The sequence below is a fragment of the Lissotriton helveticus genome, chromosome 4_1 (assembly GCF_964261635.1).
Source record: "Lissotriton helveticus chromosome 4_1, aLisHel1.1, whole genome shotgun sequence".
In the NCBI taxonomy this organism is placed as follows: domain Eukaryota; kingdom Metazoa; phylum Chordata; class Amphibia; order Caudata; family Salamandridae; genus Lissotriton; species Lissotriton helveticus.
This window is the reverse complement of record NC_136063.1, coordinates 2,019,299,818-2,019,316,882: the sequence shown is the minus strand read 5'-3', so window position 1 is coordinate 2,019,316,882 and position 17,065 is coordinate 2,019,299,818. Positions and strand designations below refer to the sequence as shown.

Genomic DNA, 17,065 nt, shown 5'->3' with positions numbered 1-17,065 from the left:
TGTATTTGTGGTTTTGTTTAGCCCTTACAAGACCCAGGCTTAGATAATTTAGGAGTACTTTATTTACATAGTCACGTAAAACAAACAAACAAATGACAGAAAACACAATGAAATATTTTACCATGACAGATCACAAAGAATACTAAAAATAAATGAATAGATTAGTAGAATTAAATGTAGAAAAATTGATAGTTAAGGCTCTCTGTTTTGCGTTTTATTGAATTTTACAAATAAATATAGACCGAAAACCAGTTATTTTCCAGTCTGTATTTATTTTTAAATGTGGATAAAAACAGAAATTGCCTTTTTCCCTCATAATTATTGATTTACCACATTAGCCACCTAATCCATCATCTGCTGCATAATCTGAAGATCCAAGCAAAAAAAATCGTTTCTAGATCAAATGAATCTAAAGATACTAAGAATTCAGTAGTCCATATTGCCACGCAGTGGAAGATCCTTTTCAAAGATGAACTTGTTCTAGTTATTTATGTATTTGGGTGTCAAAGTGGTACTAATGAGGTAAAACCTTTGCCCAGATAGTGTTAACGTGTAAAAAATAAAAAAAACAATGACGTAATACTAACTCAAAAGGTGCCGCATTACACCGCATAATTTGCTGTTCTTGTTGCATATTTTAGCTAACTCTGCAGCACAATTTAGTCGTCCCCTACCACATAAATTCAGTCCTGCTTATTTGCATTACACCGCATAATTGATTTTTTCTTGTTGCACACTTTAGCTACCTCTGCTGCACAATGTAGTAGGCCACAACCACATACGTTCAGTGGCCCTGCTAATTGCTGGGCAGTTATGGCGCAAATCCCAAGAATTCTGGACGCCTTACCATGTTCAGAGGGATAGTAGAGGGGTTGTTTGTGGGTTACACCACGAAAGAGGGGGGAAACGGCATAATGACCGACGACAGGAAAGTATCCTAAGGGGGTGGTTATTATTGTCGAGAGTATCAAAATAAGCTCAAAGCTTGAAGGGACCGTCTCAAACAGCGTCGGCTGTCAGCGGCAACATCAGTGCCTGTCACCACAGCGACTACACGCTGTCACACTCACTAATTGCCGAACAAACATCACGTCTTTAGACGCAGACGCGTGCGCCGTGTACGCTGAACCCTCTCTCACGTTTTCCATCTCTCTGTTTTTCTACAGTCGGTTATTTCATGTTCGGTGCGTGTACTGCTCGGAAAAAAATCTGCCTAAAAGCCTTAGGTCTGTGTCACAACAGCTGCTCCCCTGCCAGTGTTCTTCTGCCTGCTAAGGGGACCACGTTTCATGCCCTTTGTGCGTTTCCTGCACCGGCAACCACTCACATTCCACATCCCCACAGAGCTGCCTGCCTGCAAAAATACTGCGTATTAAAACCAAGAGGCGGCCTGCCCTCTCCCCACAAATGACTGGGTGCGTGTACCTGTGGACACACTGGCACAAAGATACAGCGAGGAGAGGCACGCTGCTGTTTAAATACACACTTACACAAACAAATGCAGAGGAAAATGCAAAATACCCATCCATACACCCAACACAACTACATCTACAGTAGACACAAACAACTATCCAGATATGCATATGCACTGGCACATAAACACACACAAACAACCATGTCATTTGCAAGGGACACACACTATCCACAATTACAACTAAACAGACAAATCCTGACTACATCACATGTGTGTGTGTGTGCAAACATGCACACACACGAACACATTCCTGACTCAATTACAGACAGAGACACACCACTACTATATAAGCATGTGCGAGAGCATGCACCCAAACAGATACACACACACACACACACACACACACACACACACATGATGTTGCTTGCCAATATTTTTACTGAAATCATTTAATAAAGAAAATACAAATAAGTCTGGGAAAAAAGTAGATGCTACAAAGGGCTGGCGATAGAGCGTGTAGGCCCTGATTATGAGGTGCCAGATTGATGTGTGGGGATACTGTGGGTCCAGAAATAACATTTCAGCTGCTATCCTACCCACATAAATTCAGCTGTGAGTATTTACACCCAAATAGGGAATAACTGGAGGACTCAGAATTAGCAGGTCAAAATCTGCATGTGGCGTTCTCATTCCATAGGCAAATCCACTTCTGTTTACCACTTGTTGTTAGCAGGTGGTAAAAGGAAGAGAATGCATGCGCACAGGGGATGGGAGGGAACAACATCAGGGTACCGAACAGGCTGAGGCTGGCAGGGAGGAGTTTTCCCTTGCAACCCACATGTGTCGGGGGAAGTGTGGGCGGGGGCTGAGACCCCTAGCCTGACTGGGCTTGTGGCGAGAGTCTCATGTGATTTTACAGGTCAGATTTTCTGGCCAGTAAAGTGGGGTACGGTTGTCTCACACCCAAGAAGTTCCGGTGTGGGAACACAGGGCCGATTATAATTGGGAGCAGCTCTATCCCCCACTGAGATAAGGCTCCGCCTACTTTAAACCCTGGCCATATGTGGCTCCACAGTGCAACATCTTTTTTTTACTGTAGTCCGTCCCCTAATTTCAGAAGAATCAAGCACATAGTGCTAAATGAACTCTTTGCAAAGAGTGCAGAATAAGTGCAGCTATCTTGGAATAATATCTGGAGACCTGCTGTCTATCTGAGTGTAAAATATGCAGACCGGCCTCCATCTCTTGCTGTGTTTGAATCATTTCTTGTTGTGTGTGGTATGCGTGTTGCCTGGAACCTGTAAAATAAACTCAGTTTCATAACTCTACATGCTCCAGTGGATCTGCTACAAAGTAACTGCTGCTGAAACCAGGACAACTGTCCCGACACTAACAAACATGATGACGTCACAAGGGGACACCAAATGGTGGTACGTCGACGCCCACCAACAGAAATATAACACAAAAAAAGAGAAAATAAGTACAACAATTCCGGACTCAACCACTAGATGGCGGAATATGGCACAGCATGTGAATCCAGAAAAGATTCAGCTGCAAAACCACCATATCCCATTCGCCTGGCCACCATTTAGAAGACAACCAACTTCTCATGCAGATGCAAGGGGGCTTAGTTATCCAACAATGCAATCAGGCCAAATCCCCAGAGAGTGTGATAATTAACACCTTGTAGATGCGGACACTGGGTGTGAGGGGGGACAGGTAAAACTACTTATTCAAAGGCTTGCATCTCCTACCAAGAAGTCAACTTACATGCATCTTCAGTCCTGTATCATCTGGACATCCAGCAGCTAATTTTCTTTAATACAGATGTCGACCATCTTACAGTTAGGGACTCCATTGCACTTAATTAAAAAAAATGTGATCTTAACTATATGGACCCCGAAATCTGGAGAAATTGGTCTTCGGTTGCTTGGATTTTAGTTCGGAGAGGACCTGGCCTGGCAGTTCTGGCAGTTTAGCTGGGCTGGCAATATTGCAGCAGGGTCAAGACTGGTTTGAATATGGCCGGCTCCAAACTGAGGTGGCATGATGTGCAAAATAACGATAGGCAGAGAAGTTGCCAGTGGCTGAGATTTATTCAAGCATTCCATCCATTACTTTTTTGTGTACTTCAGCGCAATGCCCCACAATAACCAATGGCATAGCTTTCTGGAGGAAAAATGGGTACTACTCCTATGCACAAGGAGAAATTCTGGTTCAGAGGAAAAACCAGAAATAATTTGTGGCGTGCATTAGACATACCCTTGTTTGTATGGTATACCATGAAAAGTATCCAATGGAGCTCTCTGTGGCGGAATTATCGTTGGCCCTGCACCTTGAGTAATCCATTACACAGTATTAACCTGCCAATTGCACTCGGTATTACCACTAGCTATTTGAACCCCAAAACAGCTCACAGAAACACACTGAAATATCTCTTATTTCTGCTCCCTTCAGAAACTTGACTGAAACTGTTAATTATCAAACACTGTGGGCTAGATCCAACAGAAATAGAAAAAGACAACTGAAATCCTAGCAACAATGGTACATCAGGCTGTAAAAGACAATAAACTGGACAACAGAATACCACAGCAACGGCGACTCACTGATGGCCCTCAATGCCCGAATTAAGTCGGTCATTCAGGGTTTCTACAATTAATTTTCATGAGCCAACTTGCCAAGCAAGTGATCTGAATAAGAGGTCTTTTGCACATCCATTGATCATTCTAATAACCTGCCTTGACCTTATGATCACTAGAGGAAGACCGCAGTCATTGGCTCACACATGCTCCTCAGTAGGCCAGTTATACCTGCTCTTTCTGAAATGGTCCAGCTCACCACTGGTTATCCAGAAATGTCTGGCAAGAAATTCCCGCAGTTGGACATCTACATTGAGGCCTCCTCCTGCCACACAGATATGCTCAAGCAAAAAGAATACATGATGGCCGGAATGCTGAACAAATCAAACATTCACCCCTAGTCACAGATCTGGGTTTAACTGTCAGCGGTCTGTACTTCAACTGTAGTTCAATACCGACTGGTTCCTAATTGATTTAATTTGTCAGAGTCTAAAAATAGTGTATTGATCTTGTGGAGATGGGGAGAGACTACAGGTTAAGATTCAAATTATAGATACAAATATTTAGTGCAACCACTTTTTTGGTACAAAGTTCAACAATAATCTAATTGCCTGTGAGTCATGTGGAATTTACAGCAGCAGAAGAGAAAGACATACGAGTGGGAGAAGTGCAAAGAGAAAGGGGAAATGTAATCATATTGTAACTTTTATAGTTGCTATATACATTTCCAGCAATTCTTGGTCGTTAGGGTTAGGGTGAGATATAAACTTGGATAAAAAGGTAATTTAAATGGTTTAAAAAATAATGTTTTGTGTAAAGGAAATATTACTTCACAAAACCCTACAGGATTGGATTTGACCTCAGGAATTCATAGTGTATATCTAGAAGCGTGCTGCTTACACTGGATTTAACACTCACACCCAACACACACAAATGCAGTCAGACACACACATAAACACATAGGCACAAATAACAGGAGTCAAAGTGGCGCTCCACTGCATGGGCATGCACACAAGTGTGCGCGGGCACACACACACACAAGCCCAGACACGCACACATAAATATAAGAGAATTGTGCAATACAGTACCAATAGTGGCAAAATTAAATTAAAAAATATCACTCATTGGAAGTTTGTCTGTTTAGATCAGGCTGGTTATAATGATAGGAGATAAGTGATTTTACAACGAATATCTAAGTAAAACACCAATTTTGAATGGTCCAAAATCTTTTCTGCTCTTGATTTTTCATGGTGGGATCATCCATAACTACACATTTATCGAAATAGGCTGTGTTCATGTTGTATTGTTTCATGACACACATCTCCTCTTATGTGTGAGGTATGAGCTTGTCATGTATACACATGCACTTTACCCAGATGGACAAGCGCTGCCCTGCCTGGGCCAAGAGCGACATGATTACCCAACAGATGTACACACCGCACGCTTCTACAACACGCATTATGGTTAAGATCTATCTTGTTTCAGGCCACTTTGTTCTATTCACTCTAAAAATGTTTGCTCTGGATCAATCAATATTTTGATGGCATATGGCTACACAAGGGTGAGGGGCGAGACCTTCCTGTAGAATGAGGTTAATGGGCGAAGCAGGTGGGCCGGGATGTGTGGAGCAGCGGCAGATGCTCACCCACAGTCCCGGTGGTAAAGTGTGGAGCGGGTACAGATGCTCACCCACAGTCCCAGTGGGCCACAGACATGAAAGGGAAGGATGCCTTCTTTCATGCTCTAAAATGTACCCCGTCCTTTCTTGCTCTTAGAGGATGAATGAATGGATCATTTTTCAACTCATGTGCCAGGGCTGTATTTAAGACAGTAATCTACATTTTAATGCCAGATTCTCTGCGGCAGGATTGCCACTGACCCACAGAACGTTAGTAGTAAGAGGTTATATTTTTGGGGTACTGTAGATAAAAATGTGGTCCTTCAAACAGATTAGCAGACACATTTAAACAGGCTGCACGTGTCAAGCAGAAGCAAACAAAACCATTCACTCATTCTTTTAATGGACGTTTGGCAAGATAAAGACAGTCAATGCCAAGGGATGCCCAGGGCATGTCCCTGTTCCTAAATGGTCTGAATTACTTAGACCTACCAGCCGTGTGCGAGACGTTAGTGTATATGGGACGAGGAAGTGACGCGTTGGCAAGAAGGGCACGATGTGTTAAGCGTTAGATGTGTTTTAATAGCTAACATAGCAGTTTATTGATTTTTATTTTCGTTTTTTATAAGGTGCTCAATAAAACTTTGCATTGATTTAAAAAATGCATGTTTTAAATCTAAAATTCATACACTTTACTTCCGGCAGAAAAGACTGTATGAGAAGATAATTAGTAAAGCTGAAAACGCAGCTAACTGTGGAACATTTATTATTTAATGAAGAGGCTCAAGTCACGTATGTGTGGCTTAGAAACAAAGGCATGTGTGTGTGGCTTAGTAACAAAGGCATGTGTGTGGCATAGTAACAAAGATGTATGTGTGGCATAGTAGTAAAGGCGTATGTGTGGCTTAGCAACAAAGGTGTATGTGTTGCATAGTAGTAAAGGGGTATGTGTGGCTTAGTAAGAAAGGCATATGAGTGGCTTAGTAACAAAGGCGTGTATGTGGCTTAGTAAAAAAAGGAATATGTGTAGCATAGTAACAAAAGGGGGAAACACATACGAGGTATAGCTGCAGGAAATAATGTCTAACAATTAAAATATGAGCATCAAAAAAGGAGAGAGGTGGGATTAGAGTCAGCTGCCGTACTGTGCCGGTGAACACACCAGGAAATAGTGGATTGTGAAAAAGTCATTCATCTTTAGAAATTTTGCGTTTAAAAGAGTAGGGTTCAAATAAAGCATTATGATAGGCGAACCAGCCGGAATACCTAGTTTTACATGTAAGTAACTATTTCTCGGACATTTCTTTGAGCCGGTGATAATGTGCGCCAAAGGAATGAGACTGTGAAACCACTCTGCAAGCCATTCCTTATCAGGAATATTGTATTCTAAAGAGTAGGGTTCAAATAAAGAATTAAACAAGGATGTGTAACCTGAATACTGAGTGTTACCTGTAAGAAACTATCTCTTGGACATTTCTTAGTGATAAAGAGCGCACAAGGTGAAGTTTACAAGCACTATCTAAGACAAAAAATTCTTATAGAATGGAAACTTAGTAGTGTGGTCTGTAATTCCAATTTTCATGTGTTGTCCTTCATCTTATAGCAATGAATTAAGCGTGGCTGTTCTACTCTAAAACAATCGCCTACACACCACAGCACATCTCAGCCAGGGTTTTAAAAAATATTATCACATCCCCCCCATCCTGATGGAACTCCACTGGCTCCACTTGCCGGCACACGCCAACTTCATACCCAGATGCTTCATTTACACAGTTGCAGACAAGCTCACCATCTCCGGTGGTTCTCGGCCCACCTGCAGCCATGACACCTTCAAACTCAGAAGTACAAAAAAGTAAAAACAAGACAGCAGACTTTTTTTTATCTGCACACTCAGGATCTGGAACAACATCTCCGTATCCATCAGGACCGCCTCAACGCTGCTCCAATTTAGAAAAGAGTTGAGACTCATCTCTTTTAAGAACATTGCATCACAAAACATTAATCCTTCACAACCCAGCTTTTTCTCTAACTATTTACTGACATTTTGCTTGTCTTTGATCATGTACTGTGTTCCGCTGTCTTTTGGTACTCTAATATTTACTGACTTTTTGCTTGTCTTTGATCATGTACTGTGTTCCGCTGTTTTTTGGTAGGTTTTGTGCTATAGAGTTACTATACACATTCTAATGCATACCTCATCTCAACGGGGAACATCCATGTCAACGCGGTCAAAACACCGCGCTGCCATTACCACGCGTCTTTTACAACGCAAGTCGTTACCACGACTTCCGCTGGAGGGCGCTCTAGACTAAGGAATAGTAGATTTACTATTCCAACACCTTCCCTACTGTACATAGGCTGGAGTTGGAATAGTAAATCTTACTATTCATAAGTCCAGCACCCTACAGCGCAAGTCGTGGTAACGACTTGCATTGTAAAAGATGCGTTGTGATGTACCGCGATCTAAAAGATCGCGTTGTAACATCATACAACCCATCTCAACAGAATAAAGACGTATATCATCAGAACTGGATAAAAAAAAAGGAAGGATGTGATCATTCAAAAATGATCAAAGTTCAGCAGACAACTTACATAGAAGCCTCAGATGTGGGAAACAAGGCTCAGAAAAAGTGTGGGATTATGTGGCCTCAACTTACGAATATGTGCCTCTTAAACCTTCTGAAGAAGGCATTAGCTGCCCCCCTAAAACCAATTAAATTCCTCTGAGGAGATGATAAGCTCCAGCCATGAATCCTTTGAAAGGGGAGAATGGGAACCAAAATAACATATTCAAGAATTTGGAATCTGCTGTCCAGGGGAGACAGGTCACAAATACTGTTCATGACCCGCATGATCAGCGCCACTTGAAGGAAAGTGGAGGTTGTGGGCATCACTTTGAAGTCAGCAAACATGCGTTCAAGTTTCTAAAGAAAGGATGAGTAAAAGCACAGAGGGGGTCTGCTGTATTGTGGAAAGGAACATGGACCAGTGCGCCCCTCACATACCTTTCTTACGAGGCTTTGCAGAGCAACTACAAGTAAAAAAAGTTTTTTTTTAAATAATAGAAAAGTTTTTGGGGTTCTTTTTTCCAAGTTTATAATTTTCTAGTCTGTCACAGTTTATGGTCATAAATGCTGACACTATTAAAAACATTTGGCACAGTGTTATTTACTATATCTAGCAATAATTCAGTCTTTTATTAAGATGGCCAGGGTCGTTGCTTTTTGTGAATTTCTTTGTCACAAATGAAAATGGGCCATACACACGCCTGTCACATTTTACATGAGAAACTGACTCACATACAGATTTTGATAAAGAACAGGCATTTATAACACATTTATAAAAATTAATGAATGCTCAGTAAAGTATGTAGTCATGAAGCTGGCAGGTACAGCAGTATTTCTTCAAGAACCTTATAAAATTGTTCTGAAGTTTGTGAAGAAGACCAATGTGTAATATGACAAACTGGGAAGTGATTAAGATTTTGGAACATATCAGAGAACACGCGTTGATGTACACATTGTGTTGTTTGCTTGTACGAAGAACGACCACACAGATTAGGTCAACACAAAGTTATAGGAGGTCAAAAGTTTCAGAAACAGAATATTGTTCAGAAAATGTTTATTGCAATGGTTTAGCAGCCTGTTAGGTTCAGTCAGCACATCCCTGTAGTACGTGAGTGGGCTTGTCACGCCTGATTAAGGCCATGGCTGCTTTATCATGCTTTATCATGAGCTAAGTGCTGCCTAGACCTGTGTGTAAAAGAAACGTGCAACGGTTGACGTTGGTAAATGCATCACAATGAATCTTCATAGGTGCATGACTGTGTACGTTCGCACTCCCAACTGAGGAACATATGCGATGTTCCTTTTTATAGATTGTTTTTTTCTCTGCAAACCTATTTGTGTTCCCAAGATGCGTCCTACGCGGTGTTTGCGTGACTCACCAGGTCTTTGGGGCTTCCTGTGGCTTCCTGGAGTGAAAAACACAGCTCAGAGCAAAGAGATGTCACATAATCCTCTCCACAATGCACACAAAGCGTATTGAGACAAGTAACAAAAACCCACTCGGCGAGGAATGCACGGGGGTGGGGGTGTGTCACGGGGTAAAACTGAGATGGGCAGATTAGCGATGTGAGGGTCCCAGCCACCACACGTGACAGGAGTAAATCAATGTAGTGCCGCCTTTTCGAACCACTCAACATTCATTCTGAGTGAAAACCTCCTTCTGCACTCACTGAATCTCACAGTAGGGTGTAAAATAACTTGCACACACGAGCGGTATCGTGATGAGCTGCGCCAGCTCAGTGCACCGCTGAGCGCCTGTTTTTATGCACCTGCAATGTGTAAAGTGAAATCTTTTATCCCAACATATCTCCAAGACAGGGCTTGATTTTCAGACCGGACGGCTCGAAAACAGTGAGCAGGGTTTCCAGTGCTTAATTTGAGCCAGTGGTTTCCGGTGCTGTGCACAGGCACTTAATTGTCAACACTGGCACTTATGACAGTTTGCGGCATGGTGGGGATGTTTGTCTCATTAAGAGACGAGCATAACAACAGTTGTTGATTAATTCAGTGCACTTTAAAACTAACTAATACCTGCCGCCAAAGCCATTCTTATAGCTTTGGGGGTCTGGAATAGTCAGAATTGTCACACTTGTTGGGTGTGATGGTTAGTAGTTGTGTTGGTACATTGGCAGCGCTGTCAGCAGCAATGGGCGGTGCAAGCGGAAGTGGCCTCCTGATGAGGGCCAAGGCATCTCTTTTTTTTACAAGTTAAGCACTGGTTGCCCCTCTTCGTTTTTGAGCTGTGCTGTCTAAAATTGTGTCCTGATCAGAGGTATATCGGGTTCAATAAATTCTCTTTTCCTACTGCAGGGGCTCAGACGCAAGTGCTCGGCTGTGCACCGAGCCAGTGTAGACCATCATGATACAGACCCCCGTACACTTCAGCTCTAGACAAAGACAAATGTAAAGACTTTTAAGGAAACAGATAAACTGGTTTTATTTTTGAAAGAGTTGATGTTGATGTTGAGCAGTGATAATTCAGCAACAGTACAGTGTGTTCGGTTTTTTACGATTTTTTTAAAGGATTTATAATTAACCAAAACAAATTATAACCAATAAATACATGAATGAATGAATACATAAATGAAATCCATTAGTTTGTTTTGCCTGCTTTACAAAAGAGTTACCATCTTAGGTAATGCCCCCATAGAGTGTGTAGGCAACAGGGCCCTGGGCTTTGCTGCTTGCCCATCTTTAAACTTCTCGGCTAAGGGCATGGCGGGTGTGACTGCGGGGTCCACCCTAAACAAGAGCCTGATCACTTCGTATCCAGGGTCTGCTCAGCACTAGCTGGAACTGGAGGACTACAATGCAACATTATCACCAAACAAATGCAATGGGATGGTTTAACCAGAGGTACGCCAAGTGGCATATCGTGTAGTAATGTGTCCGGTGCTCTGTATTCCCTGGTACTTAACACAAAACAGGCAGTTTACATCAGATCAATTTAGTATGTTGTCTAGTGAAATGTAATTTTGTTTTAGTTCAGAGTGCAGAACCATAACAAACCACTAAAATGATTATTTGTAAAAGAGACCCTCTCGTCTAGCACTCATCTTCTTGCACAGTTATTAGAATCTTCTTCCAAAGCATTAACTTGGACCCAATTGTTTTTACTCGAGCCATCCTCCAAAATTATCCTCAAAGAGGTGACAACAGAACAGTCCTACCAAACCCATTACACAGCGGCGGGCCGTGCAGATAAGAGCGGTGGGGCTGGTTGAGGGGGGATTTCGACAGACAAGAGAAAATTAATTATTTATTTAATTTTCCCTCGTGGTCATCTGTCGAAACCCCCCCCCCCCCCCCCAACCAAGCTCCACCGCCCGCCGCTCTTACCCGCACGGGCCACGGCTGCCATTACACTGATATGAGCCTTACTGTGGCTGCTGTGGAATTTCCACTACAATACGTCACACTCAGGAAAGAAAAAATGCTCACCTGTCGTACCTGGGAAGGTAGTCCAGTTTGCTGCAAGTGTCTTGGCATCCCTTGTGGTTGCATTAATTGGCGAAGCTGTTGCTGCAGAAACTGAGTGTTGCTGGCTTGTTGGGACTGCTGCGTCACTGGGGCCACCTGTTGTTGCTGCTGCTGTTGTTGTTGAAGATAGTGAATTAGCGACTGCTGTCGTGAGTTTGCCGGCATATTCATCTTTTGAGCTGACTCTGGAGCAAAATGGGATAGTGGTTTGGTGTTATTAAAGGAAAACTGATCTTGAGGGACTGTATTCTCGCTCACCAAACTGGTCTGCAACCCGTTTGACGACTGCTGCATGATCATGTTCATACTTTTCGATTGATTTGCAGTCATTGACTTATAGAGAGAACTTTGCATACTTGTGGGGTTGCTGGAAGGAGTGATGTTTGACAGCAGACTATTTTGAGGGCTAAATGGCTGTTGATGCACTGCTGGGCTTGAGAGTTTTTCAGGCGGATAAGGAGGCGAGGGCCCAGTACTGCTGGATGTTATATTGGAAACCAAGTTGCCCTGTGGACTTTTGATGCTATTTGCTGGGATGCTGGCAGGTGCCATGTTCGTTAACATGGAATTTTGAGGGCTGAAAGGTTGTTGATTCACAGCTGGGCTGGAAAGCTTCTCCGATCCATACGGAGGAGATGGGCCGCTGGAAGAGTTGTTGGTGGAAGTAATGCTCGACAATAAAGTGTTTTGTGGACTCTGAATATTGTTGCCCTGTAAGCTGCCAGCAATGACATTTTGAGGGCTGAAAGGTTGGTGATGTGGGGATGATCCTGCCCTGTAAGGAGGAGACAGACCTGGAGGAGACATGCTCGGCCAGGTCGGGCCCTGTACTTGCTGTTGTTTGGTCGAAGATATCTGCTTACTTGCAGCCAATTGCTTCAACTGTTGTGCATGCCAGTTTGAACCTGGCATGTTAGGCATGTTCACAGGAAGTTGACTCTTATTCTGTACGGGTGGAGGAATAGGTTTGCTTGATGGCTGGACAGAATATTTGGTACCAGCAGACGACGGTCTCATTTGTGGCGATCCAGCCCCTAATGGGTTGCAACCTGGAGAAAAGTCCTTGCTTGTCAAGTGGTTCTCGAGGTGAGATGTTTGCGGAGATGATTTCGATGTGGTACTGATGTTCGCCTGTGGATGACTCATACAGAGAGGATCTGATTGTTTGCTGTCCAAAATCTTGTCCAGATCCAGCTCATTGGGAGAAGGGTCTGGCATCTTTGTCAGCTCCTCCAATAGGTCCTGCAGGTCCTGATCCATCGATTGCAAATTGTTGCCCTTGTCGTCATAAGGAACGATGCTGTTGTGCTCATCGACCGCCCCCTTTGGGCCCATTCCTGCATTTGGCACCACTGAAAATGGAGAACCGATGCCGCTGCCGTTCATGTGATTGTTTTCAAGCAGCACCGAATGGCCAGTGACTCCCACTGATGGAGTACTGTGGTTGCTGGAAAAGGGTGAGTGCTGCATTTCTGAGCATGACATACTTGGACTCGCGCCTTGGGCTTGACCCATGGAAAGAGTAACATCATCAAGGCAGAGTCTCTTATTGTTACTTGGGAAAAGAACATCGGGAATGCCGCCGGAAACAGGGGAGCTGTCATCGTCGATTTTTCTCTTTATGGATCCTTGTAACTGTGAATCAAAGACATCATTATTAGCATTAAATAGACATTCAAATTAGGCAGAACATATTTTGACTGCTCACATATGTTATTAATACCACCAAACAACGGCATAAGCAAACAAACATGTGACCTCTTTCTATACTCCTATATAATTGATATTATAATTAATTGAAAACGACAATTAAATGCATATTATTCATCATACTATTTATGGAATTTCTGGCAAGTGGCCTTGCCAGTACTCAGACACAATGAAGGATGTGAGTTCATAAATTTGCCTCTAGTTCTTAGTTCTTTCACTGTAATTTAAAAAAAACCTCTCATGTGTTGTTTCACAATTGGCATTTTTCATCAGTTTCTGCTCCCAGTTTAAGGACTACAGGTATTTTGGAACGCTTATCCCTAAACCTGGACACTTGAAGAGAATTTGCTCAGTGTAAGGTCAGGAAAAAAGGTAGCACGTTATAGAAAGAGACCTAACAACAAGTTGAACCTAAGATATCTCAATTTCACACTGGTAAATAAGAGGCTGGTGTAAAAGCAGCCCCACTGTGTCCATAAGGTTTTAGCATGTTGTGCGATTCTGCCACAAAAAGTGTAACAAAAAATGCTAACTGAATTGCGTTGTTTGACTGTCATGATAAAGTAAATGTATTTATGTCTCGTTTTATTTAAAAGCTCTCAGTGCCGTTAACCTGAGAAACCTTCACTGGCTCCTGATCAACAAAAGAGTCACCTTCAAGCTCCTCACGCATGCCTATAAAGCCCTTCACAACACAGGACCTGCATACCTCAACCATCACGTCTCCGTCTACACTCCCACCAGAAATCTCCGTTCTGCCCAACTGGCCCCGCCCACTGTTCCACGGATCCGCAAGACCTCGGCTGGAGGAAGATCCTTCTCCTACCTCATTGCGAAGACCTGGACTCCCTGCCTCTGCATCTCAGGCAATCACCATCACTGCCCCAATTCAGGAAGGACCTGAAGACCTGGCTCTTAGACCGAATAGCAGACCCCCGCCCTCCCCACCAGCACTTTGAGACCCTAACGAGTGATTATTCATGCTTTACAAAAACCCTGAGTGAGTGATTAATAACTTTTGCAATACAGAGTGGATTCTCTATGAGTTGATCTTTTTGCCCTAGGAGGGTGATCATGAGGACATTGAACAGACTGATGATGGTATCGCCATAAAACCACTACTTAAGATGGGTGTTGACTTGGTGACTTTTCTCCAAGTAGATTTCTACTGGTTCAGGCCAAATGCCTAAGAGCATCACCTGAACTGTATTTGCCTCCCAACCTTCCATTTGCATGATCAGTCTCAGTCTCTAGCCGCCAACATCTCTCGTCTTCTGCCACCTGCGCCACAACATAAGGCTCGTCACGAAGGAGAGCACAAACACTTCTTTCTTTATGCCCTGCAGGTCAGTCAGTGAAACGAACAAGGGGAAGAAGCAGAGATGGGCCAAACTCTTTGCTGGTGGCTGTCAAGTAAGAACTGGAAGGTTGACGTAACTTGGGTTGCACTGCTGGAGGCTACAGATTACATTGAGAAATCTGGGACTGCTCTGGATACACAGGGGTGTAGCTTGGTCAGTAGGATTGGGGGGGAGGGGTGAGCTTCAGATTTTCCAACAACCACGTTGGCATATAATGTTAATGGCAACATGGACGCATGAGAGGGGCTTCAGGGGCAATGGAAAGGGAGAGGAATGCAGACTGTGAGGAGTACTAGGAAATGGAGAGGAATGCAGATTGTGAGGAGTACTAAGTCAGAGAAAATGAAATATTTTGTAAAACAACCAGCATTTTTGAGGACTTATAAAATAGACAGAGGGAGAGATTGTGTTTGTGTCTGTAAGTAAAACTTCCAGGTGAACTCTGACAAACACCTCGCCATACCCGACTGAAAGCACCTATACCCAACTACTTACGAGGAAATACATTTATTGGGGGGTGCAACACCCCAAACATCCCCTTAAGCTACACCCCAGTGGATACATAAAAAGTTGGGTTTAGATCAAGTTGCAGTGGAAGCTAGGACAGGCCATGCCACAACACAACACATTGGCCATTGGAAGCTTATTCTACCCCTTGTGAAAAATCCATCTGACCAGGGGCGGCTCCTCCACTAGGGCAGGGGAGCGTTGCCCCACTGCTTTCTAGCAGTGCGAGAAGCAGAAACATAAAATGATAAAACTACCATTTTATGTTTCTGCTTCTCGTACTGCGAGAAAGCAGAAGGGTTTAGTTGGTGGTGGGCAGGTGGGCGGGTCTGCTCTAGGGCAGGGGAGGAGTGGCTTGCCCACTGGTGAGTGCGCTGACTGTTATGTTGGCCCTCTGGTGCTGACCAAACCAGTAATGCGCACTTTGCCTTTTCTCCATGTAGGCTGCATGCAGCCTACATGAAGAAAATGACCTCTCCATAGGTGCCTGGCTGTGCACCGTCCCAACTAATCACAACGCTGCCATTGCAGTGTTGTGATTGGCTTAGGGGAGGAACGCTGCCTGCTTCCTATTGTTGCTGGAGGCAGAAAAGCAGGAGCAGACCGAGCAGTGAAGACGCGGGACCCGGGAAAGGTAAGTTAAATATTTCTTTAAAATGATTAAACCCCCCCTACCTCGTGACCACTCGCCCATTCCCCACATCCCACGTGACCCCCCTACCCGTGAGCCATGCCGGACGCTTCTGCATCTGACCAGTTACAAAAGGAGACTGGGTGGAAGCATACGGACTATGAGCATTGGCCTTCATATGTCCGTTACAAAAAAGGGAAATCTCTCTACTACACAAAAATTAACAATGAAAAGACACAGGTTCTGAGATGCAAATGGTACAAAATCCAAATTTTTTGACAGTGATTCAGTAGTTATTCAAAAACCTATACAGCAGCAACAAAATTCAGCAGAAACACTTCGTAATTGGCCAACTGGATCTTCCACCAGGGATGTCTCTCTGTCTGTGCGGTGTTGGTGAAAAACGGCCCCAATGGTTGACAAATTCAAATATTGTTGACGTAGACACCCAGCAAAACAATGGCACTTCACTGCACAATGGGAAACGCCAATCTAGTAAAAAAGCAATTATCCACTATGGCAGCTTTAATAGCTATGACCTGCGCGTCACCTATATTAGTCAGTGATTAAAACTATTGCTACGAGTAATGGAGAACACAGTGACCTTATTTAATCAGCAGAAACATTTACCAAAACACCTAGCCGATGAGAAACATCAACACTGAAATACATATTTATTTTATTCTTTTTGAGCTTGATGTAGTTCATTAGTTTTAAGGGTCCAATATGGAGGTTGCATAAATAATATATTGCATGGCTCATTTTAGGTATGCTCTCTGTATTAGAAAGTTACCTTTAATTAGGAATTTGCCAAAGGCACTTTTCTTTTAAAGGTTGCTTACTTATTTTTCTTAGGGAACACACAACACTCCCTATGCCACACCACCGAACAGATAAAGTTATGTAACACTATAGGACCTGTCTCCTACTTTATTACCAGAAAGAAGGAAGGAAGGCTCACTTATTTAAACGTTCATTTTTAAACCCGCAGTGATTGACAGGTTATAAACTCAGAAAGGCTAGCTCAACCTTCTATTTTTCAGAAGCTGGTAACATGAGGTTGGTTACATCTGCTAATACAAACCTGTTATTCACAGTGCTTGGCAACAGCATAAGTGTGGCGGGTGTGATTATGTAAAAGAAAAGGTTTAATATTACTATTCTTGCTTGTTCACACACACACACGCCATCCTCTCCC

At 43.2% G+C, this 17,065-nt stretch overlaps 1 protein-coding gene across 4 annotated transcripts in view; it reads right to left on the bottom strand.

Moving 5' to 3' along the window:
* Nucleotides 1-17,065, bottom strand: part of MAMLD1 (mastermind like domain containing 1) — a 306,554-nt gene that overhangs the window by 130,886 nt on the left and 158,603 nt on the right. For 2 of the 4 annotated variants that reach the window (XM_078688642.1, XM_078688640.1), the window contains exon 2: nucleotides 11,629-13,293. In XM_078688642.1, the coding sequence (XP_078544768.1) occupies nucleotides 11,629-13,293 (1,665 nt within the window). Of the gene's footprint in view, nucleotides 1-11,619; nucleotides 13,294-17,065 lie in introns of all 4 variants that reach the window. The other 2 variants (XM_078688639.1, XM_078688641.1) reach the window with 1 other exon arrangement.